The sequence below is a fragment of the Onychostoma macrolepis genome, chromosome 04 (genome assembly GCF_012432095.1).
Source record: "Onychostoma macrolepis isolate SWU-2019 chromosome 04, ASM1243209v1, whole genome shotgun sequence".
Lineage (NCBI taxonomy): Eukaryota > Metazoa > Chordata > Actinopteri > Cypriniformes > Cyprinidae > Onychostoma > Onychostoma macrolepis.
Window position 1 is genome coordinate 27,152,213 of NC_081158.1, and position 17,398 is coordinate 27,169,610.

The 17,398-nt window shown below is 36.6% G+C and overlaps 2 protein-coding genes across 4 annotated transcripts; both read left to right on the forward strand.

Moving 5' to 3' along the window:
* The first annotated feature begins 164 nt into the window (after positions 1-164).
* LOC131539497 (DNA helicase B-like) lies at positions 165-9,144 on the forward strand. 2 transcript variants are annotated; one of them, XM_058774106.1, is made up of 13 exons: positions 165-659; positions 2,091-2,456; positions 3,325-3,548; positions 3,686-4,369; positions 4,456-4,633; positions 4,716-4,857; positions 5,399-5,526; positions 5,692-5,776; positions 6,048-6,107; positions 6,191-6,407; positions 6,588-6,743; positions 6,853-7,127; positions 8,974-9,144. In XM_058774106.1, the coding sequence occupies exons 1-12, from the start codon at positions 473-475 to the stop codon at positions 7,120-7,122; spliced, it is 2,697 nt and encodes an 898-aa protein (XP_058630089.1). In that variant the 5' UTR covers positions 165-472; the 3' UTR covers positions 7,123-7,127; positions 8,974-9,144. The 2 variants fall into 2 exon arrangements, with proteins under 2 accessions (XP_058630089.1, XP_058630088.1); XM_058774105.1 differs by lacking the exon at positions 8,974-9,144 and adding an exon at positions 7,205-7,988.
* A 308-nt stretch (positions 9,145-9,452) lies between these two features.
* LOC131539116 (DNA helicase B-like) lies at positions 9,453-17,318 on the forward strand. 2 transcript variants are annotated; one of them, XM_058773452.1, is made up of 12 exons: positions 9,453-9,871; positions 10,487-10,849; positions 11,378-11,598; positions 11,872-12,726; positions 12,826-13,003; positions 13,575-13,716; positions 13,911-14,041; positions 14,418-14,502; positions 15,367-15,426; positions 15,505-15,721; positions 15,910-16,065; positions 16,184-17,318. In XM_058773452.1, exons 1-12 carry the CDS (start codon positions 9,685-9,687, stop codon positions 16,505-16,507), a joined length of 2,919 nt encoding a protein of 972 aa, XP_058629435.1. In that variant the 5' UTR covers positions 9,453-9,684; the 3' UTR covers positions 16,508-17,318. The 2 variants fall into 2 exon arrangements, with proteins under 2 accessions (XP_058629435.1, XP_058629436.1); XM_058773453.1 differs by lacking the exon at positions 9,453-9,871 and having other exon boundaries at positions 10,354-10,557; positions 10,685-10,849.
* The last annotated feature ends 80 nt before the right edge of the window (positions 17,319-17,398 follow it).

The window sequence follows — 17,398 nt, forward strand, 5'->3', positions numbered from 1 at the left end:
TATTAACCACAATTTATTTTACACAAACCCCTGCAACTACTGTTACTTAGGAGGGTGGACATAATAGTTTATTTTAGACTGTTACTTCTTTGTAATTAGTTAAAGCAATTATTTCAAAGAGTAAAGCCGATCTCACACCACATCAGAAACACTTCTCGGTGTTCCCACTTCCTTATAGTGCCTACAAATCTCCATGCTTCAGTGAAGCTCTGTAAATTTGTTTTGACGACTGAATTATTTATAAAAACACAAGGGGCTTTTAATCTTATCTATGTATGTACACATTTTATCCAATAAAACTTATGTACAATGCTTTACCCATAATTAACGAAACAAATTAAAGTTTATGGAGACTTTTATTTTGGAAATATTTGATTGGCTGTGGTACAGTAATGTCATGACATGATTGTCATCATCTACAAGAACCGCGAAATTATAATCGAAACCTTCCACTTCTTTGATTTGAGTCAGAATGTCGCGGCGAACGCGAGGTACCTTGATTGAACAAACCATAACTGGTTATATTGTACCGAATGATGATGTAGAATACGAAGATGAAGAAGAGGAAATACAGACAGAATTTTTGGACATGAAGGAGGTGAACTCTGTCTCATCTGGAGGAAAAGTGTTTAAGTTCTCCTTTCCGGCGTCCAAAGAAGGTATATTAACTTTTCTGTCATTTTCTCACCGCTCCAGGTTCTTGCAGCTCCTTCAAAAGCGACCTTATAATAATACATCATCTGCTCTTTTTAAACCTTTTAAATCTAGAAATAAGTTTTGGTGGGTAAATAGGTTAACAATAAAACTAACAATGTTGATCGTTGAAACATGGCCGTTTCTGACCATTAACCTTTTGAGCGGTACGGTCCCACATATGGGATTTTCATTTCCGTGCCACTGGGAGTACGGTCCCACATATGGGATTTAGAACGTTTGGTGACATCGCGTAACTGCCAAATTCAAACTGCGTTTTCGCGCCTTGTCTGACGCTGAGATGCCGCTGCACATGTCATATAATCGCACCTATGCAGTGTTTTTAACCACATAATGTTTATTTTATGCTTTAGACATTTAAATACGCATAAGTACTAGTAAAACAATACATTTAGAGTTTGTAAAATACACTCAGACTCTCTCATTTAGAACTGTTTTTAAATGATAAAACACACTCATTTGCGCATATCTGTGAATCGGAATATCAGATAGTTGATTATATGGTAAGTAAGTTTATGAATATTTTGAATAAAAAAGGAAAAACGAAATAAAAACCATCCATCTGTCATACAGTGTTATTGTGGCCGCGGTGTGTCACGTGACAATCATGACGCGTCGCCATGGAAACATTAAGGGGAAACGTTCTAAAATAAGGGTCGCCTAAAAAAACTAACTCTGGGGGGACCGCTGGAATATTTTAAACTCACCACTGAAAAGGTTAAGGCCCCAGGGAGATCCTTTTTGGCGCCATCGTCGCTTTCCCTCCTCACAGCTAAAATAGCAACGCGTTGATTTGACTGCAGCTTATAGTTGCAAATTTTGAAAATAAACATATTTATGTATAAACATATATATGTATATAATTCATGGAATATGATGCATTTGATTAGTATAATAGTATGATCATTTAAAATATTTAAAAAAGAGGTATACAACTGACATTTAGATTTTATCCATATTTTATTGTGTTTTCTGGACGAATGTTTGCTGATGCCATTTTTTCACTTTTTAAATGTATATTATGCAATAGGCCTAAATATTTAGATTATTGATTACTGTCTTTTTGATAACATTAAACAAAGACAAAAAGGTAAAACGTAGTTAGCCTAATTATTGCTAAACAATAACATGTTACCATGTTAATGGAGGAGTTGAGGAGCTCATTGGCGCCCCTTCAGCTGGTGGTGCCCGAGGCAACTGCCCAGTTCTCCTATGCCTAGGAACAACCCATAATTTATTATATTTAGAGCATACACTTTTACAAATAAAAATAACAAACTTTGCATTGTTACATGTTAAACTCTCTTGCTGTTGCATCTCATACCTGAAAGAGAGAATAAGCTGTTGCAATTGAGCATCATTTTCATGTTTTGCAGTGACATTCATGGCTGATAAGGAGACTTACAGGGTTAGGGGCCGTTTTCACCTTTGTGATCCGTGGTGGAAGGTAACCTGCACAGTTCGCCGTGGCAATAAGCGCAAGTTTTCTACCATCCCCTCCAGCTATCCCTCCTACAGTCTCCGCACCAATCTGAGTTCAGAGGACCAGTCACTTGTGTCTCTTTTTCTTAAAGTGTGTGGCGCAAATCCTGAGTTTGTTATGAGCTTTATGGACTTTTTGTCCAAAAACACACACGTGGTGGAGCTTATCAATGTGCTGGATGTGCTGCAGGATTTTGAAGATTCAGCACCAGAAAATAAAGCTGTGGCTAAAGAGCTCAAGTCAAATGTCATTAACTCAGGTTGGACGACTCATCACATATTTTCATAATACTTAAAACAATTTAGCACTTTCAATAACATATTGAAGGACCACTCCACAACGTTTGCTTAAGTAGATTGTGTTTTGAAGTGATCTGTTCACCTTATTCTTCAATGCTGAAGTAAGCTTATGGGCGAGACTTCCAGTTTATTAGTCACTATAGGGAAATAATGAGTAGAGTAACAAAGTGCTGTAAACGGTAAAACTGTTTGCACTACAAACCAGTGTGTTCATAATTAAGATAATACATTAAAATAATATGGAAAGACACACCAATTTGCAATATCAAGAAGCAAAACAAGCTGTTTTGTATAGCTAAAAATAGCTGGACGCAGATGAGACCGGAAGCCAGACCCATAAAATTTACAAATGGCTACGCCCACTCTTATGGGAAAAATAAGGTGGATATAAGAAAATATTTTGTTACAATTTAAGAATTTTTCTAAAATATTTATCATAAAATAGAGACAATAGTGTCATTAGAATGTGAAAGAAAGACAACTAGGCAAAACTTAGCCAAAAATGTTTACACACACACACACACACACACACACTCAGTTTTAAATTTAATAATACAAAATGTCAAATAATTACAATTTTATTAAAATAGTATTTGCATATAACATTATTAAAATATATTTTAGTGATATTATATAAAGATGAATTGGTATATTTATTACACTCCTTTCAAATGATTAAAAATGTGTATCTTCAGTTAGATTGTTATATAAACATCCTGTCATTAATGATTTTTACACAAATCAGTTATTTGTTGATTTTCTATCTGACATAACTGTTTAAAATGATATTACTGTGCTTGTTCTTGTTAATTTTGTCCTGAAAAACAGTTGCTTGGACACATGTGAGAGTTGCCAGAAAGTACCATCAAATCATGAAATACTTGCCAACATTGTTACCAGGCCAGTTTATGGACATAATAAGCAATGGAAAGATGAAAAACAAACAGGATACCACTGAAGAAACTCCAGAGCAGCAGAATAACACACACGTATTGGAGATTCTGGAGCAGTTAATTAAGACGGTTGATGTTTGGAAGCTGGGCTTCAACTCTGTAAGCACAAAGCTGTCTTCTTTTTTTTCTCCAAAATCCATAATCCATTTTTTTGGAAACATTTTTAATAAATATTATCTGTTCTTTGGCATCTTTTTGATCTGGTTGTTGTCTCAATGTTATCATATTTCTGACAGATCATGTTTAGAGAATTCCGTATGATCAGATGTGAAGCAAAGCTTGAGGCTTTCGAGGTTTGTAATTTTCTCAGCAGAATGACTGAGGAGCAGCGTAACAGCTTACAATTGTATGCGAAACTGAAAGACTACTGCAGAGATACTGGCAGCACATACATTGAACAGAAGATGCTGCTGGAGAAAATGCAACAGTGGAAAATTGAAGATGCAGGGCTCTTGTTCCTTCACAAGCATGGCGTGCTGATAAAGGAGAACAACAAGGTGGCACTTCACAACTTCTTCAGCTATGAGAAAGGCATTGCTGAATGCTTGAGGGCCCTGATTGAGGGAGAACCCTGGATTATCCACTTGGATGTGAGAGAGGTTCTTCAAAGAGCAGAAATGGAGCGATTAAGGGAGATGGCTCGTGGTGACTTAAATGACTCTGCTATAGAGTTAGATGAGGATCAGGTGCGAGCAGCAGAAATGATATGCGCCAATCCGGTGACGGTGATCAGTGGGAAGGGGGGTTGTGGGAAGACCACATTGGTCAGCCTGGTGTTTAAGGAGGCCATGGAGAAACAGACCAGCAAGAGAAACAGTGATGAAAAGCCTCCTATTGAAGTTCTCCTCACTGCTCCCACAGGGAGAGCTGCTTCAATTCTTACTAAAAGAACTGGCTGCACTGCTTATACTTTGTACCAGGTATAGCCACATTGTACAAGTACAGTCAAATAAATGTTAATTTGACTCCTGCATGATGTTCCTTATTGTGCATTCATCTTTTTCAGGTTTTATGGAGCTTCATGAACAGAAGAAAAGAAGAAAATGGAAATCCACAAGAATGGAAGTTCTCGAAGGTGCGGGTGCTGGTGGTCGACGAGGGGAGTCTGGTGTCTGTTCAGATCCTTCACTCTGTTTTCAGCATGCTTACCAAACACGCAGAACTCCAGAAGTTCATCTTTCTGGGTAAAAGCAAATTGCATGTGTATCAGATTTCAATAATGGAAATAAACAGCTGTATTTTATTCATTTTATTTTGTGTCTGCAGGTGATGTGAGACAGTTGCCCAGCATCGAGCCTGGAAACACACTGTGCGATTTGTTTGAAGGTCTCAGGAAGGTCCGGTGGGCCATTGAGATGCGGACCAACCATCGTGCCGAGTCTGAGCTCATCGTCAAAAATGCTGGACTGTGAGCAGATAGTTTGTACTCTAAACATTTGATTAGAAAATAAAGAAGCACTTTATTTAACAGTCCTGTTCCGCATGTACATACAATGTACTTATTATAGCAATTACAATAACTGGGGAATAGCTAGGCACTAACCCTGAACCTACCCCTAAATCTAACCTTATCCCATGTAGTTACCTTATACTACAATACTTTTGGGGTATGTACGCTTTAAGTACACTGTAGGTACAAATATTAATGCTATTTCTTGCTGAATCCTGATAACAGTTTAGTACTCATACCCAAGGTTTCACAGACAAGGCTTAAGCCTAGTCCCCGACTAAAATGTAAGTCTGAGCTGTTTTAACTGAAAGAAACTTGTACTGATTGATCTTGAAATATGTCAGTGCTCTTGTTTTGTCTCAAGACAAAGACAAGGCATGTCTATAAAAATTACTTTAAAATCCTAATTGAACTATGGCCTAGTCCTGGCTTAAGCTAAGCCCTGTCTGTGAAACCGGGCCATAGTGTTGTTGTTATGTTTTTATTCATAATCTTTCAGAATCTCGGAGATGGGTCAAAGACGTTACAGTCCTCTGGTGTTTGATGCCACCATAAACATGACAAGACCCTCCACAGTGCCATCTGACAAAAGGTTCATTTTTGTCAACATTAGGGAAAATCATGATGGTAAGTGAGCAGTTTACAACACACGATTTCATTATGACATGTTATAATTAGAATGACATAAAATGTTTTGTTGATTACTGTTACAAACAGAAACAGCTCTAATGAGCAAAATTGGTATTGAAAAATTTACTTGATGTGCATTTTAAATATATTTTTGTTGCTTAGCTCTCCAGGAAGCCATTAAATTCTTACTCAAGGAAGCTCCTGGTCTCAAAGATCATAAATCATCACAGATTGTGGCATTTATGAGGTAAGATCTCATTCAAAGGTTAATAAAAGAGGCGATATCCTTAAACTGCTTCGCATGTTTACATTTAAATCATCTTTGTTGCTCAAAGGGAAACCTATTGGAAAAGACCATGTAAACAGCATGTTGCTCACTGATGAGGAATTTTGACACTAACCATATTTAAAACTGCCAGTTTGGCCCTATTTAACTTACAACTCAAAAACTTGCATAGCAACAAATGTAATTGAGTCCCAAATGAATGGTAACCTAGAATTATTGCTGTTGCTTACAGGAAGGACTGTCAGTTGATCAATGAGGTTTGCTGCAAGCATTATTCAGATCATGTTACAAAGTAAGTAAAATCATAATATTTTCATAATACCTTTATTGGTTGCCTTTTTAACAGTTTGTATGCATATTTTGTTTCCGTTATAGGACTCATGAAAATAAAATATACTTTCAAGTGGGGGATAAAGTTTGCTGCACAAAGAATGGCTATATCTCAGAAACAGATGATGAGAACATGCAAGAAGAGCCTGCACATGATGTTTCTGGAATATTCCAAGATATTCCAAGTACCCAAAGAAAAAATGAACAGAAGAAAGTGAAAAAAGAAAGAATGTGCAATGGGGAGATTTTCTTCATTAAAGCGGTGAAGAAGTGTTTGGAAAAATGTCTTGATTTAATGTTTTATTGTTTTTTAACAATGCCAAAAAGTCTTTTAATCTGAAATATCTGATGTTAAAGTAAACTGACATCAATTTGTGAGCAGTTAGAGTAATTACATGAATTTGATTGGTGCATTTTTATGATATTTTACTACCAATTACAGGATGTAACTGAGGAGGATATGGGAGCAAGACGCAAAACAACACGCTACTTCACCCTAGATGATGAAAACGGGCGTGTAGTGACTTCTAACTACAGTGAACTACAGAAAGAGTGTAAACTGCGCCATGCTTGGGCAAGAACCATTCACACCTTTCAGGTCTCCAGTTTGCACATACACTCTTGATGCTCTTTGTTTAAGAATTAACACCTAGTATTAGCATCTGTCTCAGTTTCATGCAACCAATCACGTTTTGTCTTCACTTTAGGGTTCAGAGGCTGAAACAATTGTGTACGTTCTTGGAAATACCTTTGTTCAAAACTGGCAGCACGTATACACTGCAGTGACACGTGGTCGGAAGCGTGTGTATGTGGTGGGTAGAGAGCATGATCTAAAACAAGCCATTGAGAAAAAGATCACCCCTCGTAACACACGATTGCGTGGCCGTGTCAAGGAGATAGTTGCCCAACAAGATTCTGAAGACTCTTTCACTCAGTCTGACTGCAGTCCAGTCTCAAAGCGCCACAGAGCGAACTAATAAAGGTGACAAAGTAAAACATCTGTAAATGATCAAAAGTACATTGATATTGTTTTTAACCTATGACCAACTCTTGCTCTAGCAAACCACTTCAGAAGAAGCTGCAATGGAAAGCACAAGCTGAAGCTCCAAATCTCACAGCAAGGAGCTTCCCTGATAATTCCTTATTCAAGATCTAATTTAAACCAGTGCAAATACAAAGTCTCAGGATGTTGACTTTATAACAAATATGCTGTAAATTGAAAGAAACTATTTAATACTCTGCACTGTTTCTTTTTCAGTAATCATATAATCAATTTTCTTTTTATTATTGTTAACTTTATGAAATTAGGTAGTCTTTATAATGCATTTGTATAACTGATTATGCTATTGACATTATGAGTGGCACTGTCTCTCTCAGGTATATGAATATTCCTGCATGTGATATTTATATGCTTTTAATGTTCCAAATATTAATCATGTGATCAGTGTGCTTTCTGTATTTTTTGTGTTCAGTTTGAATTATGCCTTTTATTACAATATAATGTATTCTCACCTCTGCATCCCTTCTATTCTACTTTTTAACTGTGGATATTCTAACTGTTTTTGACGGCGTGTTTTTCTTTTACATTATTTTATTTTTTATTATTATTACTTTTAAGTCTGAATGGCATGTAATGGCATGTGCACGTGTAACATTTCAGCACAATTGTCAATTCACAAAGAACATTAAATCAATATTAAGAATGATTTAAATAATTTGTTGATTTCTGTATTTATCACATTTCTAATACAGGTGCATCTCAATAAATTAGAATGTCCTGGAAAAGTTCATTTATTTCCGTAATTCAACTCAAATTGTGAAACTCGTGTATTAAATAAATTCAATGCACACAGACTGAAGTAGTTTAAGTCTTTGGTTCTTTTAATTGTGATGATTTTGGCTCACATTTGACAAAAACCCATCAATTCACTATCTCAACAAATTAGAATACTTCATAAGACCAATAATAAAAAAAAAACTTCCTCCAGACTCTAGGACCTTGGTTTCCAAATGAAATACAAAACTTGCTCTCATCTGAAAAGAGGACATTGGACCACTGGGCAACAGTCCAGTTCTTCTTCTCCTAGTCCAGGTAAGACGCCTCTGACGTTGTCTGTGGTTCAGGAGTGTCTTAACAAGAGGAATACGACAACTGTAGCCAAATTCCTTGACACGTCTGTGTGTGGTGGCTCTTGATGCCTTGACCCCAGCCTCAGTCCATTCCTTGTGAAGTTCACCCAAATTCTTGAATCGATTTTGCTTGACAATCCTCATAAGACTGCGGTTCTCTCGGTTGGTTGTGCATCTTTTTCTTCCACACTTTTTCCTTTCGCTCAACCTTCTGTTAACATGCTTGGATACAGCACTCTGAGAACAGCCAGCTTGTTTGGCAATGAATGTTTGTGGCTTACCCTCCATGTGAAGGGTGTCAATGATTGTCTTCTGGACAACTGTCAGATCAGCAGTCTTCCCCATGATTGTGTAGCCTAGTGAACCAAACTGAGAGACCATTTTGAAGGCTCAGGAAACCTTTGCAGGTGTTTTGAGTTGATTAGCTGATTGGCATGTCACCATATTCTAATTTGTTGAGATAGTGAATTGGTGGGTTTTTGTTAAATGTGAGCCAAAATCATCACAATTAAAAGAACCAAAGACTTCAACTACTTCAGTCTGTGTGCATTGAATTTATTTAATACACGAGTTTCACAATTTGAGTTGAATTACTGAAATAAATGAACTTTTCCATGACATTCTAATTTATTGAGATGCACCTGTATATGTTTGATCTCGTCGTTCACGTTATCTTTATGCTATTTTTACTTTTTCAGATGATGATGCCCAGCCCTCTCAGAATGACATCACAAATCCAGCAAAAGAGAAAATAAGGAATAAAATTCATCACCAAGGGTTAATAAAAACTGAAGAACTTCTTTCACTAAAGTCAGAGTGATTCAGCAAGTTTGTATATCTCAACATAAAAAAAAAAAAAAGACTGATCAGCAGTGGGGCGTGTTGCATGGAGCTCATTTTGTTTAAATGTTTGTTTTTGTGCTTGTTTTAAAATATTTATTTGAATATATTTTAAGTATTTTTACATATTTCAAATGAAAGTAGTTTAGAAATAAACATAACATATTCCCAAACTGTGTTTATAATTCGTTGAAATAATGATTTTTAAATTCTAAAGATGAACTGACACCATGTTAAAACATTTCCCGTTGTCCTTGCTACCTTACAGTCTCCTGAAATACTTCAAGCTCTATGCTTTTGAGGTCGCTACTAAGTATAATTAATTTGTGAAAACAAAAGGGGCTTTTGATCTAATTTTTGTGCGCGTATATCTAACTAAATGAAAATAAAGTACAGTGTTCTTGACAATAAAAGAAACGTAAGAAACCACAATACGTGTGTTCAGTTTGACCTAGACTTTTATTTTGGGATAATCTGGTTGTCGAGTGGTACAGTAGCCTAATACCGTCATCAATAATAACCGCGAAATTCAAATCGAAACCATTTCTTTGATTAGAGATGAAGTTAGAATGTCGCTGCTTGAACTAACGGGTCACATTCGATCAGACGATGAGGATTTTCAGTCAAACCAGGATGATGCAGAAATCGAAAATGATGAAGAGGAAACAGAGCCTGAATTTCTGGACATGAATGAGGTGAATTATGTCTCATCTGGGGGGAAAATGTTCAAAACCTCCATGCCAGCGTTAAAAGAAGGTAAGGCAAAATATGAATGAACTTTCAAACAGCAAATCACTTAATAGCCAACTGTTAAATGCATTTAGTCCCTTTTTTTTATTATGTATATATATATTTATTTTTTAACTAATCAAGCAGTTAAAACGGGAGAAATAGGCCTAATCCATAAATGTGTATTTCTCTTTTTTATTTTACGTTGTTTCTTTTAATGTAGCGTACCTATACTTTGAAGAGTAAATTTCTTTTATTTGTATTTTATAATGTGAATGAATCCGTTATTTATTCAAAACGTTCTGCAAGGTTTTGTGGTTCATTTAGATGTGATAACTGACACGTTTGCATATCCTTATCTATACCAAATTAATCTTAATAATACTTTTAAGAAAATATATAAGCTTTTTTGGTCATGGGCAACAAGTGTCGTAGATGAGTAAATGGGTTAATATTAAAAAATAGCCTAACAACGTTTGATTGTACTTTGAATTAATTATGTTTAAAGTGTAAACTTTCTACAAGTAAAAGTAACTTAAAATGTTATGCTGTTACTTGTAAAATTATCATGATTTTTCATCCCACTCCTGAAAGACGGACTAAACTGTTGCAGTTGTACTCTATTATTTTCATCTTTTGCAGTGTTATTAGTGACTGGTAACAGGACATACAGGGTCAAGGGCTATTTTCACCTTTGTGATCCCTGGTGGAAGGTAACCTGCAAAGTTCTTAACCATGGCAGGAGTGGGTTTTGTACCCTCCCCTCCAGCTATCCCTCATACAGTCTCCGCACCAATCTGAGATCAGAGGGCCGGTCACTTGTGTCTCTTTTTCTTAAAGAGTGTGAGGCAGATCCTCTGTTTAAAAACATGTTTATGGAGTGGTTGCCCAACAACACAGACGTGGAGCCTATCAATGTGCTGGACGTCCTGCAAGATTTTGAAGATTCTGCACCAGAGCATAAAGCTGTGGCTGAACAGCTCAAGTCAAACGTCACTCGCTCAGGTTGGACGACATAAATTACCTACTTTCATACTCCTTAAAACAGTTTAGCTCTTTCATTCTATAATTTCTTGAAGAACCACTCTAACCAACTACAACTAGACACAGCAAGAGCTGAGTAAAGAATGTTTAATGTCCAAAAACACTGTGATTCTACAAACATATTCAAAGTATATACAAATATATACAATTTGTTTTGAAATAGTCAAAATATGTTATCAAAATAGTATTATCATATAACATACTATAAAAATATTTTATTATTTAATATTTTAATGTTATAAGGATTTTTGATTATGAATTAATTTTTATTACATTCATTTCAAATGGTTGAAAAGTGTATCTTTAGTTACATTGTCACATGAACATCTAGTCATTAATGATACAGATTTAAGTTTCATACACTATATATACACAAAACAACTCTTGGTTCATTTCTGACATGTCTGTTGATGTCTGACATGACTGTAAGTGATGAGTAGAAAATAATATTACTGTGCTTGTCCTTGTAAATTTTGTCGTAAAACACAGTTGCTTGGACACGCGTGAGAGTTGCCAGTATGTACCCTCGAATCATGAAATACTTGCCAACACTGCTGCCAGGCCAGTTTATGGAGATAATAAGCAATGGAAAGATGAAAAACAAACAGGATTCCACAGAAGAAACTCCACAGCAGCACATTAACACAGACTTACTGGAGGATCTGGAGATGTTAATCGAGAATGATGTTTGGAAGTTGGGCTTCAACTATGTAAGCTTATAGCTGTAATTATTTTGTTATTTTACTTTTTTTCTTCAACCTTCAACCTTCTAGAGCTTTCAAGCTTCATTCATTTTGGCTCAATCCTTCAGTCTGTTCTGCCTGTCTGTCTATTTAGAGTTAAAGCTTTTAAAACTGTTTTAAACTTTCAGACAGGGCTTTCCTTCTCTACTTTTTTGCTATTGCTAAAACATTTTAATATAATCCATTGTTTGGTATCTTTTTGGTTTGACTGTCGCTTCAAAGTGATCATATTTTCAACAGATCATGTTTAAAGAATTCCGTATGATCAGGTGTGAAGCAAAGATGAAGTCCTTCGAGCTTTGTAATTTGCTCAGAAGAATCCCTGAGGTGCAGCATCATGCCTTGCGATTGTATGCAGAACTGAAAAACTATTGCAGAGACACTGGAAGCACATACATTGAACAGAGGAAGCTGCTGGAGAAGATGCAACAGTGGAAAATTGCATTTGAAGGGGCATTGTTCCTAAATGAGCAGAGGGTGCTGATAATGCAGAACAACAAGGTGGCACTTCACAACCTCTTCAGCTACGAAATAGACATTGCTAAATGCTTGAGGGCTCTGGTTGAGGGAGGCGATTGGAAGATCGACTTGGATGTGAGGAAAGTTCTTCAAAGAGCTGCGATAGAGAGACTAAGGGAAAAGTCTTGTGATGCAAGATCATCGACCACAGAACAAAATGACATGGAGCAGGGGGTTGGGTGCAAGCAAAAAGATGAAGCTCAGGCTGGTTCCTCAAGCATGGACCACAATGGAGGAATGGCAACCCATTGTGATTCTTCCCAGTCCTTTGAAGTTTCTGACTCAAATGACTCCACCTACACGGACGCTGATCCCTCTACTATAGAGTTAGACGAAGATCAGGTGCGAGCAGCAAAAATGATATGCACCAACCCGGTGACGGTTATCAGTGGGAAGGGTGGTTGTGGGAAGACCACCGTGGTCAGCCTGGTGCTTAAGGCAGCCATGCAGAAACAGACCAGTAAGAGTGACAGTGATGAAAAGCCTCTTTTAGAGGTTCTCCTCACTGCTCCCACAGGAAGAGCTGCTTCACTTCTTACTAAAAGAACTGGGTTCACTGCTTATACTATGCACCAGGTATAGCCACATTATACAGTATACAGAGCAGTCAAATAACATGGATACAATGGACTCCTTCATGATGTTCCTTCTTGTTAATTTGCCCTCTTTGTTCAGGTTTTATGGAGTTTCATGAATGCAAAAAAAGATCAAACTGGAAATCCACAAGAATGGAAGTTCTCGAAAGTGCAGGTGCTAGTGATCGATGAGGGGAGCCTGGTGTCTGTTCAGATCCTTCATTCCATTCTCAGCATGCTTACCAACCACGCAGAACTCCAGAAGTTCATTATTTTGGGTAAAGGCAAATTGCATGTACACTATATTGCCAAAAGCTTTGGGACACCCCCTTCTTTCGAACAAAAAAAGGCAGTTCCAAAACTGTGGCAACAAAGATGGAAACATAATCCATGTATTTAAAAATTGTGATTTCATCTCTGTTGCAACAGTTTTGGAGGTGTCTAAAATGACTGTATATGTTTGGTGATGAGTTTTTGGCTCAAGGTCTGCATTTAAGGTCACACCAGAGGTGTTCAGCTTGGATTAGGACTTTGCTGTCTGCAGGCCAGTCAAGTTCTTCCACACTGACTAAATCAATAATTTCTTTTTGAACCTTGCCTTATACACAGAGGAATTGTCATGTTAGAATAGAAAAGGGTCCTGTCCAAACTGTTGCTATAAAATTAGAAGCACACAATTCCCTAAAATATCCTCATATGCTTAAACATTAAGATTTTTACTTATGGAAATTAGTAAAGTAGTCAAACCTGTTCATTAGAAGGGGGTGTCCCAATACTTTTGGCAATATAGTGTATCAGACGATAAATAAACAGCTGCCGTACTTTATTCATTTTGTTTTATGTCTGCAGGAGATATGCGGCAGCTGCCCAGCATCGAGCCTGGAAACACACTGTGTGATTTGTTTGAGGGTCTCCAGAAAGTGGGGTGGGCCACTGAGATGCGGACAAACCATCGTGCAGAATCGGAGCTCATCGTCAGAAATGCTGGACTGTGAGCAGCTAGTTTGTACTCTTAAGCAATTAATGAGCTTTCCAGAAATTTGTGTATATAGCCTCTCCCAGTTTGGTTCCTTAATGGTTTGCAGTCTGTTGTGTGTATGTGTTTTTATGCTTGAACAAATTCTTGCTCAATCCTAATAATAGTTTATTGTTCATACGGTTGTTGTTAATTCCACAAACTTTTAGCATCTCAGAGATGGGTGAAACCAAGTCGTATCATCCACTGCAGTTTGATGCCATCATTGAAATGACAAGACCCTCCAAAGTGCTGTCTGACAAAAGGTTCATTTTTATCCAGATTAGTGAGAAAAATGATGGTAAGTGAGCAGTTTACAACACATTGCATGTAAAATCTTTGACATGTTATAATTAGAATGGCATGAAATGTTTTGCACTTAGGTCATGTACGCTACATACTGAAGAATTGTATATATATATATATATATATATATATAAAACTGTTTCCTGATACTGTAGATTACTGATAGAACTATGACAGTGCATCAGATGCAAAACTAGTTTTGCTTATTGAAAAATCTAACATTGCCCATGAAAGAATCACGAATGAAATAATTTGTTGATTTCTGTTGGAAAATGTTAAAGTTGTCTCAGCTCTAATGAGTGAATCTGGTATTGAAATATGTATTTGTATGGGCATTTTAAATATATTGTAAATATATTTCTTGTGCTTAGCTCTAAAGGAAGCCATTACATTCTTAATCAAGGAAGCTCCTGGACTCAAAGATCATATATCATCACAGATTGTGGCATTTACAAGGTAAGATCTCATTCAAAGATATAGTGAATATTTTTGCACCCTGTGTGTGTTTATGTATTGAAACCGGAAATCATGGAATATATGTCTTGAAATTGTCCTAGTGATCAGGTGGACTAATAAGGTTAATAAGATGGCGGGTGGATGTGAGACGCTGATCGTTTGACCCTATATTGTTTTAATGTGGATTTTATACTTCGTATCACTTTGAAATGAATTAGACGCATGTCTGATGATGACGAAAGGATTATCATATTTGATTTGCATTCCTTGGTGAGCGTAGCGAGGTATGGTGATTGTAATTAAAGAAATACCTGAACGTTTGTTGTGTAATGTAATCGATTGTGATGTTTATTTATGCAATTCAACACGTTTACGAGTCTATGCTTGAATTATGAATCTTGTCATTTGTATGTGTTAAAACAGTTTTCACGGTGCTGTGGGGTGTTGTTAGTCGCTTCAATGTGTACGGAATAAAGATGCTGTTTGAATACATTGCGTTGTCGTCGTGGTGAATTTAAGGAAACCCCACACATCAGTTGAGGCTCTCGGATCCAAGGGAATGCTACAAAAGTGATACTGACATTGAATAAATCTGAAATCACATTAGACAGAGATAATCTGTCTAATTAGTTCATTTAATTCATCTTTGTTGCTCAAAGGGAAACCTAAAGCTTGGACACAACCAAATGTGAACAGAATGCTGCTCACTTATTGGGATTTTTGACACTGATCATCACTGCTCTAATTTCAATCTCCCAATTTGGCCCACTTTTGCCTACAACTGAAAAACTTGCATCACAACTAAATGTAATGGGGTCCCATATGAGTGAGCTGTATGATAAGAATTGTTGCTTTTGCTTACAGGAAGGATTGTCAGGATATCAATGACCTTTGCTGCAATCATTATTCTTGCCATTCTGCAATGTAAGTAAAACCTAATACTTTCACCTTTATTACCTTTATTTGTTCTCTTTTTAACTGTATGTATTTGATTTCCTTTAGGTCTCCCCAAAATAAAATATGTTTTCAAGTGGGGGATAAAGTTTGCTGCACAAAGAATGCCTATATCTCAGATAAAGATGATGAGAACATGCAAGAAGAGCCTGCACATGATGTTGCTGGAATTTCCCAAAATATTCCAAATACCCAAAGAAAAAATGAAGAGATGAAAGAGAAAAAAGAGAGAATGTTCAATGGGGAAATTTTCTTCATTAAAGGGGTGAAGTGTTTTGTGAAAAATGTCTTGATTTGTTTTATTGTTGTTTTGCAATGCCAAAAAGCCTTTTAATCTGAAATATCTGATATTAAAGTAAACTGACATTTGTTAGGATACAAACTTGTGAACATTTAGAGTAATTACCTCAATTGGATTGGTGCGTTTTTATGATATTTTACAACCAATCACAGGTTGTAACTGACAAGGATTTGGGAGCAAGATGCAAAATAAGACGCTACCTGACACTAGATGATAAAAACGGCCGTGTGGTGACTTGTAACTACAGGGAGCTACAGAGAGACTGTAAACTGCGCCATGCTTGGGCAAGAACCATTCACACCTTCCAGGTATTGAGTTCACACACTCTCACTCTTTAAAATACTTTGTTCATCAATGGCCTATTTAAACCCTATATTATCATCTGTCTCATCTTCACACCTAATCAGTTGTTTTCTCTCTATTCAGGGATCAGAGGCAGAAACAATTGTGTTTGTTCTTGGCAGCCGTGGTGAAAACTGGCAGCACGTATACACTGCCGTGACACGCGGTCAGAAGCGTGTGTATGTGGTGGGTAGAAATGGTGACTTAAAAAGAGCCATAGAGAAAAAGATCACCCCTCGTAACACACGATTGCGAGGCCGTGTCAAGGAGATAGTTGCTCAGCAAGGTCCTGAAAACTCTTTCACTCAATCTGGCTGCAGACAGAGTCATGTGGAGACCCCTGTGAACCAGTGGCCTCCAAGCGGCCTGCTCAGTCAGACCCCTGCACTACACAGAGCAAACCTATAAATGTAACAGAGTAAAACATCTGCAAATAATCAAAAGTATTCTGATATTGTTTTTAACATTCTGTGACCTACTCTTGCTCTAGCAAACCACTTCAGAAGAGCCTCCGTTAGACCGCACAAATTCAAGCCCTAATTCAAGCCCCAAGTCTCACAGCGAGGAACTTCCTTGAGAAGATTCACATTCTCACAGGGAACATGCATGCAGTTAATTATGAATAATTTTCGTTTACAAAGTAGAACGGGTAGTGGCATCAACAAAAAGCTGAAACCAAGATCCAAGATGATTCAATCCTGGAAATACAACAAAAGTTTTGAAAAACTAAAACAAAGAAATATGCTGTAAAGTGAATGGAAACTATTTAAGATTTTATACTATTTCTACATCTTTAATCATCTAATAAATATTTAGTTTTCTAATATTGTTAACTTTCTGAAATTAGGTAGTAAGCAGTGAATTAGTATAACTGATTATGTTACTGACATTGTGAGTGCCATTGTCTTCCCCCAGGTTTATGAATCTTCCTACTTGTGATTTTGTCATGCTTTTAATGTTCCAAATATTAATCATGCAATCTATGCACTTTCTGTATTTTTTCTAAGGTTTAGATTTAAAGTTTGGGTTTGAATGCCTTCTTTCCTTTTTATTATTGCATAAATCAAGAAAATATTACAATATGTATTCGTTCTCACTTCTGCATCCCCCTATATTCTACTTTTGACTGTGGACATTCTAAATGTTTTTAATGGCATGTTTATAATTCTTTTATTAGTATTATAAGTCTGAAGCATGTAATGTGGCATTTCTAACATTTCATCACAATTATCATTCCAGAATGATTAAAAATAATGATTAAAATGAATTAAAAATGTTTGAAATTAAAATAAATTCTGT

What these genes read in the sequence shown, in the direction of transcription:
- LOC131539116 (XM_058773452.1), top strand. Translation starts at nt 9,685, where the DNA reads ATGTCGCTGCTTGAACTAACGGGTCACATTCGATCAGACGATGAGGAT. An exon ending in CTGCTTATACTATGCACCAG is followed by an intron (nt 12,727 to 12,825) that starts GTATAGCCACAT and finishes CTCTTTGTTCAG; the next exon opens with GTTTTATGGAGTTTCATGAA. An exon ending in CCAGAAGTTCATTATTTTGG is followed by an intron (nt 13,004 to 13,574) that starts GTAAAGGCAAAT and finishes TTATGTCTGCAG; the next exon opens with GAGATATGCGGCAGCTGCCC.
- LOC131539497 (XM_058774106.1), top strand. Translation starts at nt 473, where the DNA reads ATGTCGCGGCGAACGCGAGGTACCTTGATTGAACAAACCATAACTGGT. An exon ending in CAGATTGTGGCATTTATGAG is followed by an intron (nt 5,777 to 6,047) that starts GTAAGATCTCAT and finishes TGTTGCTTACAG; the next exon opens with GAAGGACTGTCAGTTGATCA. An exon ending in GAACCATTCACACCTTTCAG is followed by an intron (nt 6,744 to 6,852) that starts GTCTCCAGTTTG and finishes TCTTCACTTTAG; the next exon opens with GGTTCAGAGGCTGAAACAAT.